We start from the raw sequence: 12,105 nt of genomic DNA, 5'->3' as shown, positions 1-12,105 counted from the left end.
CATAACAGCCAACAAAAATTCAGATGCTATTATCACTCAAATACATCTAATTTCTAGGACGGCTCTCAAAGAAATAAGTAGGTAAGAGGGAATCACTGAAGATTAGAGAGAATGGAATAACATGATTAGAACTTTTCAGCTTTAGTTAGATTAATCTGAAAAGAGTATTTAGGGTAACAAAGTCGAGAATTACTAGAGGTGAAGAGACCAGTTAAAAAGCTACCATGTAGTCTAGAAAATGTGATGCTAGGTTAAGTCTCTATCTATAAATGTTCAGAACAAGGAATGACTCAACCTAAGTAAACAGTATGAGAGAGAAGCTCCGAGAGAGCCATTTTCCATTTCTGCCTTCTCCCCAGGATAACTCAGGGTGCAATCTTCCATGCCCAAGAGGTAGAGCACCGCAGGTTGTAAATGTCCATGACCTGAGTCTCTTGGCACAAAGAAACAGTCCTCATTCCACCAGGAACTGCCCCAACGATAATGATAAGAACAACAATTTCATTGATCATATAGATGGCCCTTTATGGTGTACAAAGTTTTCAAAAATGCAATTAATAATTACTCTCTGTGTGCAGAACGAAAGTCATCTTCTGGGAAGATTTTGAGGTTATTAGGTTATGTCACTTGTTGATCTATTCATTCATTCAACAAAAATGGACAGATATTTCATACCACTAGGTAAAGAGTCATGAATGAGGGACTTCCGTGGTGGTGCAGTGGTTAAGAATCCACCTGCCAATGCAGGGGACACGGGTTCGAGTCCTGGTCCTGGAAGATCCCACATGCGCGGAGCAACTAAGCCCGTGCACCACAACTACTGAGCCTGCACTCTACAGCCCACGAGCCACAACTACTGAGCCCACGTGCTACAACTACTGAGCCCGCGCACCTAGAGCCCGTGCTCCACAAGAGAAGCCACTGCAGTGAGAAGCCCACACACCACAACAAAGAGTAGCCCCCGCTCACCGCAACTACAGAAAGCCCACGTGCAGCTACGAAGACCCAACGCAGCAAGAAAGAAAGAGAGAGGGGAAGGGGGGGGAGGGGGGGAGGGGGGAGGGGGGGAGGGGGGAGGGGGGAAGGGGGGGAGGGGGGGAGGGGGGAGGGGGGGAGGGGGGAGGGGGGGGAGGGGGAGGGGGGAGGGGGGGAGGGGGGAGGGGGGAGGGGGAGGGGGGGGAGGGGGGGAGGGGGGAGGGGGGAGGGGGGGAGGGGGAGGGGGGAGGGGGGGAGGGGGGGAGGGGGGAGGGGGAGGGGGGGAGGGGGGGGGGGGAGGGGGGAGGGGGGAGGGGGGGAGGGGGGAGGGGGAGGGGGGGAGGGGGGGGAGGGGGAGGGGGGAGGGGGGGAGGGGGGGAGGGGGGAGGGGGAGGGGGGAGGGGGGGAGGGGGGAGGGGGGAGGGAGGGGGAGGGGGGAGGGGGGAGGGAGGGAGGGAGGGAGGGAGGGAGGGAGGGAGGGAGGGAGGGAGGGAGGGAGGGAGGAAGGAAGGAAGGAAGGAAGGAAGGAAGGAAGGTAGGTAGAGTGAGTCATGAACAAGATAAGTTGAGCCTATGGGGAGGGGGAAGTCATGCTCTTTGAGGTACTAGCTCTGCTTCCGCTGTGTCAGCATCTAATCCTTGGACAGTCTAAGTAGTCTGTCTACTTAGAGTAGTCCAAGTCTACTGAGCAAACAGCAGGTACGCGATAATTACTGAATTAAATTCTCTGGCCCACATTAGTGAGATAATTCAGGGGAGCCTAGTGAAAGTTAGGCTATAGATCTAGTGAGATTTAATAGCAAGTCAAAAAGATTTTTAAAAGTCTATCTTCTGGGCTTCCCTGGTGGCTCAGTGGTTGAGAGTCCGCCTGCCGATGCAGGGGACACGGGTTCGTGCTCCGGTCCAGGAAGATCCCATATGCCGCGGAGCGGCTGGGCCCGTGAGCCATGGCTGCTGAGCCTGCGCGTCCGGAGCCTGTGCTCCGCAACGGGAGAGGCCACAACAGTGAGAGGCCCGCGTACCGCAAAAACAAAACAAACAAAACAAACAAAACAGTCAATCTTCTGTCAGTTTTCTAGGCAATGTAACTTCAGGAGAAAACCTTTTAAGGGTGTCTGGTATAGCTGCCAGTTCTCTCCTAACTTCATATTTAACACCATGTATTTTCATCTGAAAAACCTCAGACATTTTTTTCTGTACATGTAACTGAAATTATCAGTTTTTAGAAATTTAATTTTTAAAATATCTTTTTAAACTTTAATTTGATCAAAATATATTATTCTCTTTTAAACTTTAATATTTGTAATTACACTTACTTGTCCCCATTTCTAGACATATAATATTGTACCCGCCACAATCCCCTTTCCAATCATCCTTAATACTAGTTTCACATGAATGTCCTTCATTCTTTTATAAGGTTGACTGGTATCCCTAAATTTGGTTAACTGGTTTCTCCATGAGCGAGCCTGAGTGTACTCATCCCCAATGCACCTTCTCTAGTTTATATCTAAAAGAAACAAAGTTTCCTGATACCTACTTTAGGTAACAGAGAGCAGATCCTTGCTTCCTATCCTGGAACTAGCTCCACTTAGCTGGCTAGTTTCATGTGACCTGAAAATTCCTACTTAATCAATGTTTAGATCCCATCCATTTAACTAAAACATGGATGTATTTATTAAGTCTTCAAGTAAAAAATTCATGAAGAAAAAATTCAAATGCAACATGTAGACAAGGATAGATAAATTTGCTAGGAATGATTATTTTCCTTTTAGAACATAATGAATTGCTTCCCATGGTAATTATATATCCTAACTTAATCCTTACCTTCTTTCAGAGCCTTGTCCATGTTATGAGAAATGACTACCCTTCTAGACTGAACTGACTCGTGTGAGTTTCCACACACAGGGCTCTGAAATGGAAGAAGAAGAAGAAAAAATGCATATTACTGAATGAATAAATCATACATAAAAATAAAACCAAAGGTATGAAAAACCATTTAAACAGGCACTAAAATACTGCTTAACAGATTATAAAGTTCTTCTGGAAAAGTAAATAAATGCTTAAGGTTAAGAAATTTTTGAAAAAGAAGAATTAAGGAAGGGTTTTCCCTACCAGATATCAAAACAGTATGATATCAGTATAGGAATAAACAAATCAACAGAATGGTAGAAAATACAAAAACACCTATATATAGATACATATCTATATATGAGAATTAAGAACATAATGAGAAAGAATTTGAAATCTGTGAGGAAAACAGACGACTCAGTAAGTGGTGTTGGGACAATTTGATATTCATGTGGCAAAAAAGATTAGAGTCTTATCTCACACTTCATATATAAATAACTCCAAAGTGATTAAAACGCTAAATATGTTTTTTAACTAAAAAAGCATTTAAAGGAAACAAGGGAGACGCTGTGTTGAATCCTGGGATGGAGAAGATTTCTCTAAAATAAGACACAAAATATAAGAGTTATTTTAAATGCACTACCTTCACTCAGCAATTCCACTCCTAGGGATCTAGCCAGCGTAAAATACCTCCACGTTGCAAAAAAGTATATATACCAAGAATTTCACTGCTATGTTGACTGTAAGGGCAAAAAACTGGAACTAGCCCAAGTGTATATCAATAGCCAAAGAGTTAAATTATGGTATGCTCATATTTTACAATATAATGCAACCCTTAAAAGGAATGAATTAGGGATACATATGCCTTCATGGAAAGTTTTCCATGATGGAAAATGCTTGGAAGCATATATGCTAAACTATTAAAAATGGTTTCCTTTAATAGGCAGAGGCATAGGATTTTAACTTCTTCCTCCACATATGTCTGTGTAACAGTAAACTTTAAGTTTTTAATTATAAAAAGATACTAGCTGGCAAAAAAAAAAAAACAAAAACAGAGAGAGGCAATGTATCAGATTTAAATCCCACTATCTGGCTAGTAAGATGACATTAAAGAGGAAAACTTTTAATTGATCACATACGAAAGTGATCAAAAGCATGTATAATGTAATTGGGCCACTTATTGGTTTCAGAGCAATAAAAAAAAGTTACTAGTAGTGGAACGTAGAGCACTTCTTTAGGCATGTGAAATATTACAAGTGCTTTACTAGCACCACCACAGTCACTCAGGAGATCTAAATGGCTCATGTTAGCATCACCTTCATCCAGTAAATGAGCATGAGGAAATCCTTTTGTTCTTGGGCAGGCCACCCCAACACAGCTGCAATCAACACCATGGCCCTGGACCACCCGACCATGAGCAGAGAATTTCTAGTCCTTGGCTTAGTTTCACACTACCCATGGGTCAAATGCCAAGAGTATCAACCATTTTTGTGATCACTGTTATTAAAAAACAAAAGCCATAGTCTTTTTCAATAAATTTACTTATTTACTTATTTTTGGCTGCATTGGGTCTTCGTTGCTGCGCGCGGGCTTTCTCTAGTTGCAGTGAGTGGGGGCTACTCTTCATTGCGGTGCGGGGGCTTCTCATTGCGGTGGCTTCTCTTGTTGTGAAGCACGGCCTCTAGGCACGCGGGCTTCAGTAGTGGTGGCACATGGGCTCAGTAGTTATGGTTCGGGGGCTCTAGAGCGCAGGCTCAGTAGTTGTAGCGCACGGGCTTAGTTGCTCCGCAGCATGTGGGATCTTCCCGGACCAGGGCTCCAACTTCTGTCCCCTGCACTGGCAGGCGGATTCTTAACCACTGTGCCACCAGGGAAGTTCCAAATGCCATAGTCTTGAGATTCCTTAGCTGAAACACTTTTAAAAGCCTCAAGAATCCCTTCATGCTACAAATTAACATGTAACATTCAACACTCTCCCAAGGAATCATTTTAAAAAAAAACCTTAATCATACATAATCCTATAGACAAAAGCCACTTTATTCCTAAAAGAAATATACTCTCATGCGTTTAAAACCATTTTCTAGTCTCTTGAGTAGCTTGTTATAAAATTAAGGGGTCAGTACATTTTACTGCAATTTAAAAAATTTTAGTTTGTGAAAGAAAAAAGTTAAAGAGATGAGAAGAATTTTTAAATTCTAGTGCTTTTTAGAACATCAGGCAGATATTTCAACAACTTATGAACTGGGGACAAAATTTTAATTGAGTTAATACTTTTAGAGCGCTATACTGATAAATAACTTTAATCACAACTTCTCAAGTCTTCGGCAGTCTGTTATAGCTTCCCAAATATAGGTATGGCAGTTTTCATGCACAGTACTAACCGGACGATGAAACCACAGCCAAACAACACTTAATTGAGAAGTTCCTGAATTTGGGTTCTTAAAATGGAAACTGTCTTTAAGGGCTGGGAGAGAAGCAGGTGTGAATACGACAGCACATGCATATCTAAGCATATTGTGAGTTCCTGTGTCTATCGTTACAACTTCCTTCAAAACAGTTTCTTACTTTTTATCTTTTCTTTCTCTCCCTAGTTATGGCTTTACTAATTATTGCCATCTGTCTGCATATTTCTTTTCTCTCTCTGCTTCATACTTAGGTGTAATACCTACAATAAACATGTTTGTCACTACTCACTGTACCTGAATTAGACCTTTACTCTCTTTAATTTAAAAAGCTTATATGAGAATAACGTTTTCTATGTTGGCTCTTTACCTAAAAGCGCTATTATTTTTTCCATCTCATTTTCCAAACTGATTTTGGATTTCCCTGCACCCCATCCCCCAGGGGGTCACTGGCCCTTAATAGAAAGAAAAAACAGTTCTTCAGCCCTGTCCCATCCTCACAGCCTGATGGCGAGTCTGTAAGTAAGGAGAACAGGAAGATAAAAGAAAGCATCACGGGCCCAAAGTAACTGGGTAACCACGCATGGAAATTCCTTTTTTAAGGATTTAATATGTATGGAGCCAGAATCTCCTCATGACTAAACTACTACATGAGTGTAGATTAGTCACTACATACTCCTTTTCTTTCAGATCACAGAGATGGAATTCATTAATTAATCATTATCCCGAGGTGGAGAAAGAGAGAAAGAAGGGGAGGAAGGGAAAGAAGGGGAGAAGGCCGGCACTAAAACAGAGGCACATGTGCATTCCTGTGGCCCAGAGGGCAGTGGAGCAAAACCTGTCTTCATTCTCCTTCCATTTATAGGTTTGAAAAAAGGAACTCCATATGACAGAGACTTCCCCAAAAGATGTGTTACAGCAAATGCTAACTTCCCTCCCTGCACTGCGCAGGTCCCTCCCATCCCTCAGGGAAAGCCTGCCTCTTCCTGACAACCACTTTCCTAAGAATGCGGGTTTTAGGAAAGGTGAGAGAAAAATGTGCATCCTTCTCCCTCTGTCACAAAGGGTAAGTGACAGAAGTCTTCACTACTCGATCCAGAACTGAGGACTTTGCGTGCAGTCTGAGCAGTCCACCCTCATCTGATGTTTGGCCTCCATATCCCAATATTAAGATAGATGGGAGTTTGGTGAACCAGAACCCCTGCCATGTAAAAAAAATACACCTTATTTTTTACTTAATTAAAATAAATGAAACCTGTCTTCATTTTAAGATGTAAACCTAGCTTAGAACCAACTTGTCAAGATCACTTTTAATCACTCAGTGAGTACCCTGGGGAGAGAAAGTGAGCAGCCTCAACATATAATTGCTCATTTTTAAGAAGTTTTCCGGGCTTCCCTGGTGGCGCAGTGGTTAAGAATCCGCCTGCCAATGCAGGGGACATGGGTTCGAGCCCTGGTCCAGGAAGATTCCACATGCGCGGAGCAACTAAGCCCGTGTGCCACAACTACTGAGCCTGAGCTCTAGAGCCCGCCAGGCACAACTACTGAGCCCGTGAGCCACAACTACTGAATCTAGCGTGCCTAGAGCCCATGGTCCACAACAAGAGAAGCCCATGCACCACCGCTCGCCACAACTAGAGAAAGCCCGCGCACAGCAATGAAGACCCAACACAGCCAAAAACTAAATAAATAAATAAATAAAAACCAAAGAAAACGTTTTCCAAAGACAGGGCAAAACCTCAAAGCTCTTCTCTGATATATGATTCTCAGCAACAAGGAATACATGCCATATCAACAAACCCTTTCCTGAGCACATATCAGCTTTCTGTTTACTCCTGAATGTCAGCTGTTAGTCTACAGCCACGATACACTCAAACTGTCTTTGTGTCAGAGTAAAGACACCCTCTCCTGAGGGAACAACATTCGGAGAGAATCCACGTGGAGAGACCTGGGTACTCTGACACCATTAGCAACTAGACAACCAGGAATGATCTGGAATCCAGCTGAGACATACACCTCATTTTCCATTGTTTACAAGGATGACATTGCTTACTGTGTTCCTTGCTGTGGGAGCAGAGTTGGGGCTAGAACAGCCAGTCCATGACTGGTAATTCCTTTCATGCCTATTACCTGAGCTACTCAAATAAACAAGTGTTTCTCTCCTTTGCTATACACTTCTACAATAATAAAAAAAATTATTTTGGTTTATTTTAAAAGGAAAAGCAATTGAAGGAGTGATGGGTATAATTTCCTGTAAAGCTACTGAAAGAGTGGCTTATGTTAGGAAAACAAACACAAACCCCCAATCATCATTATCCACGTGGAGTTGTCACGTGGCCGAGTGTTTCCAAGTATTTTCAGCATCTGACAGTCTACCGGGATCTCATGACTAATATTCTCATTCTTAAACTATGTTATTCTCAAAACCATGGCTCCTTTCAAACCAACCATATTCTGCCTCCTCCTCAAAAAATAATTTAATCAAAACCAAAGAAACAAAGGACCCACACATATCCCTTCTGAGGAAGATAGGAAGACCCTGACGAAAGGCTGTGACATGAATGACAGCAGTCATGTCAGAATGGAAGCCAAGTGGCCACCGTGAGGAATTATGAGGGCTCCCAAGTCCAACAGGACTTCTTACTAATGGTAGGTCCTTGTCCCAGCCACTCCCTCTCTAGCTGAAGTGGGCTTATAACACCTCAGAGAATTAAAGGAAATAATAGCAGGGGTCCAAAAAAGAAACAAGACAGCAAGAGCCTGGCAGGAAAATAAACGAGTTAAGGGGGTTGCTCGAGGTCCCAACTGTTTCCAACAAAAAACGGAAATCAAGAATTTTATATCATATCTCCAAGTAATTCATTTTATTCCAAACACTGTGGGCTTACACTGTTTGGACCAAATCCTGAGCCACATTGGAACGCTGGGCATCTGGTCTGTAATTGCTGGCTCATGGAAAAAAATTAGCAGTATTCCTGGCACATATAGCAAAGTACAGCTATTATCACTAATAAAACTCAAAATGTCATCAACTTGCGACAAGTTGAGGCTAATCAGCTGGTTGGTTTAACAGCTGATTTCTTGGTTTTCTGAAGGTAAAGGTATAGTGGAAACAAAAGCAAGAGAGAAGGGCTGAAACTTAAGTCACCAAAATTGAGACACTACATAATAGAACACAGTGTTCCCAAAGCATTTTTGCTTTTGAGGCTGTACTTTCCAGAGAGCAAAGTGTCCATGTCCTGGAGATGTTCTATTGCGTATGTGCCTCTACACTTTCTATCACTGGTGAAGTTTTTAAGTATTCAAATGAAACCTGGTTTGATCAGAATCAGTTTCCTGGATTGTGCTTTATAATGTTTAACCATGGATTGGCTCAAGATGGCGGAGTAGAAGGACGTGTGCTCACTCCCTCTTGCGAGAGCACCAGAACCACAACTGCTGAACAGTCATTGACAGGAAGACACTGGAACTCAACAAAAAAGATACCCCACATCCAAAGACAAAGGAGAAGACCTAATGAGACGGTAGGAGGGGCGCAATCACAATCAAATCAAATCCCATAACCACTGGGTGGGTGACTCACAAACTGGAAAACACTTATACCACAGAAGTCCACCCACTGGCGTGAAGGTTCTGAGCCCCACGTCAGGCTTCCCAATCTGGGGGATCTGGCAATAGGAGGAGGAATTCCCAGAGAATCAGACATGGAAGGCTAGCGGGATTTGATTGCAGGACTTCAACAGGACTGGGGGAAACAGAGACTCCACTCTTGGAGGGCACACACAAAGTAGTGTGCACATCAGGACCCATGAGGAAGGAGCAGTGACCCCACAGCAGACTGAGCCAGACCTAACTGCTAGTGTTGGAGGGTCTCCCGCAGAGGCGGGGGGTGGCTGTGGCTCACCGTGGGGACAAGGACACTGGCAGCAGAAGCTCTGGGAAGTACTCCTTGGCGTGAGACCTCCCAGAGTCCAACATTAGACCCACCAAAGAGCACATAGGCTCCAGTGCTGGGTCGCCTCAGGCCAAACAACCAACAGGGAGGGAACTCAGCCCCACCCATCAGCAGACAAACAGATTAAAGTTTTACTGAGCTCTGTCCACCAGAGCAACACCCAGCTCTACCCACCACCAGTCCCTCCCATCAGGAAACTTGCACAAGCCTCTTAGATAGCCTCATCCACCAGAGGGCAGACAGCAGAAGCAAGAAGAACTACAATCCTGCAGCCTGTGGAATGAAAACCACATTCATAGAAAGATAGACAAAATAAAAAGGCAGAGGACTATGTACCAGATGAAGGAACAAGATAAAACCCCAGAAAAACAACTAAATGAAGTGGAGATAGGCAACCTTCTAGAAAAAGAATTCAGAATAATGATAGTGAAGATGATCCAGGACCTCAGAAAAAGAATGGACGCAAAGATTGAGAAGATGCAAGAAATGTTTAACAAAGACCTAGAAGAATTAAAGAACAAACAGATGAACAATACAATAACTGAAATGAAAAATACACTAGAAGGAATCAATAGCAGAATAACTGAGGCAGAAGAACAGATAAGTGACCTGGAAGACAGAATGGTGGAAATCACTGCTGTGGAACAGAATAGAGAAAAAAGAATTAAAAGAAATGAAGACAGCCTAAGAGACCTCTGGGACAACATTAAACACACCAACATTCTCACTAGAGGGGTCCCAGAGGGAGAAGAGACAGAGAAAGGGCCTGAGAAAATATTTGAAGAGATTACAGTCAGAAACTTCCCTAACATGGGAAAGGAAATAGCCACCCAGGTCTGGGAAGCACAGAGAGTCCCAGGCAGTATAAACTCAAGGAGAAACATGCCGAGACACACAGTAAGCAAACTGACAAAAATTAAGACAAAGAAAAATTATTAAAAGCAACAAGGGAAAAATGACAAATAACATACAAGGGAATCCCCATAAGGTTAACAGCTGATTTCTCAGCAGAAACTCTACAAGCCAGAAGGGAGTGACATGATATATTTAAAGAGATGAAAGGGAAGAAACTACAACCAACAATACTCTACCCGGCAAGGATCTCATTCAGATTCGATGGAGAAATCAAAAGCTTTACAGACAAGCAAAAGCTAAGAGAATTCAGCACCACCAAACCAGCTCTACAACAAATGCTAAAGGAACTTCTCTAAGAGGGAAACACAAGAGGAGAAAAGGACCTACAAAAACAAACCCGAAACAATTCAGAAAATGGTAACAGGAACATATATCGATAATTACCTTAAATGTGAATGGATTAAATGCTCCAACCAAAAGACACAGGCTCACTGAATGGATACAAAAACAAGACCAGTATATACGCTGTCTACAAGAAACCCACTTCAGACCTAGGGACACATACAGACTGAAAGTGAGGGGATGGAAAAAGATATTCCATACAAGTGGAAATCAAAAGAAAGCTGGAGTAGCAATACTCATATCAGATAAAATAGACTTTAAAATAAAGAATGTTACAAGAGACAAGGATGGACACTACATAATGATCAAGGGATCAATCCAAGAAGAAGATATAACAATTATAAATATATATGCACCCAACACAGGAGCACCTCAATACATAAGGCAAATGCTAACAGCTATAAAACAGGAAATCGACAGCAACACAAAAATAGTGGGGGACTTTAACACCCCACTTATACCAATGGACGGATCATCTAGACAGAAAATTGATAAGGAAACACAAGCTTTAAATGACACAACAGACCACATAGATTTAATTGATATTTATAGGACATTCCATCCCAAAACAGCAGATTACACTTTCTTCTCAAGTGCACACGGAACATTCTCCAGGATAGATCCCATCTTGGGACACAAATCAAGCCTTGGTAAATTTAAGAAAATTGAAATCATATAATGTTTAACCATGAGTTAAAAAAGGTCTTGTTCTCCTTATCGCTAAAAGAAATTTGTCAAACATATACTGAGAGGTTATCATTTAGGGAGACTGTATTGACAGAAAGTAGTGGTTTTGTGTGTTTTTACCCCTCTTAGTTAAGAATAATTTCTGTTTTAGATATTAGGAGAAGCTATTCTTTGAAATTCAAACCTACAAATGTTCTTATATGGTTTTTCTAGATTCCAAAGATGCTTCAATTTCTTTAAAAAATACTATTTCTAATGATATCAAGTGTAGAGACACATTCTATGTTATAGATGCAATTCAGAATTAAATCAACTGATAACACCATTATCCAGAGATAACCACTATTGATATTTTGGTCTATTTCCTCCTAGTTAGCGACTCCAATCCTTACTATTACTTACTTTGGACAACGTACTTTTCTGTACCTCATGTCCTCATCTGTAAAACAAAGATAACAGCAGTACCTACCTCTTAAGGTTGATACGAGCATTAACTGAGTTAATACACATGCAGCACTTAAACAATGCCTGACAACACATTATTAATTATAAAAATTACTATTGGTGCTTTTTTATTTTCATACACTTTTTTTTTTTTTTGCGTTACGCAGGCCTCTCACTGCTGCGGCCTCTCCCGTTGTGGAGCACGGGCTCGGGACGCGCAGGCTCAGCGGCCATGGCTCTCGGGCCTAGCCTTTCCGCGGAATGTGGGATCCTCCCGGACCGGGGCATGAACCCGTGTCCCCTGCATCGGCAGGCGGACTCTCAACCACTGCGCCACCAGGGAAGCCCTTATTTTCATACACTTTTGAAGAAATTAGGATCACTGTACTCACACAGTTCTGCACCTGGTTTTTCACGCTCAATATTATATCATGAGCATCTTTTATGTAAAAGATTTGGAATATATTATTTTGAATGACTTATACTGTAATTTAACTATAACTACTGCGTATTTACTTCGGCCTCACCATTTTTTCC

At 42.4% G+C, this 12,105-nt stretch overlaps 1 protein-coding gene across 5 annotated transcripts in view; it reads right to left on the bottom strand.

Annotated features, from left to right (window-relative positions):
• The window catches only part of SNX25 (sorting nexin 25), a 113,368-nt gene that overhangs the window by 84,303 nt on the left and 16,960 nt on the right, over nt 1-12,105 (bottom strand). For all 5 annotated transcript variants that reach the window (XR_002644187.3, XM_022570969.3, XM_022570971.3 and 2 more), the window contains exon 2: nt 2,800-2,884. Coding sequence is in view for 4 of the 5 variants with exons in the window: in XM_022570969.3 (XP_022426677.2) it covers nt 2,800-2,884 (85 nt within the window). In the remaining variant the exon portion in view is untranslated. The remainder of the gene's footprint in view (nt 1-2,799; nt 2,885-12,105) is intronic.

Source organism: Delphinapterus leucas, chromosome 21, assembly GCF_059928025.1.
Source record: "Delphinapterus leucas isolate spDelLeu-1000000601 "Yukka" chromosome 21, BTC_Dleu_Yukka2, whole genome shotgun sequence".
NCBI lineage: Eukaryota > Metazoa > Chordata > Mammalia > Artiodactyla > Monodontidae > Delphinapterus > Delphinapterus leucas.
The sequence above is the reverse complement of the archived record's forward strand: the minus strand, read 5'-3'. Positions and strand labels throughout refer to the sequence as shown.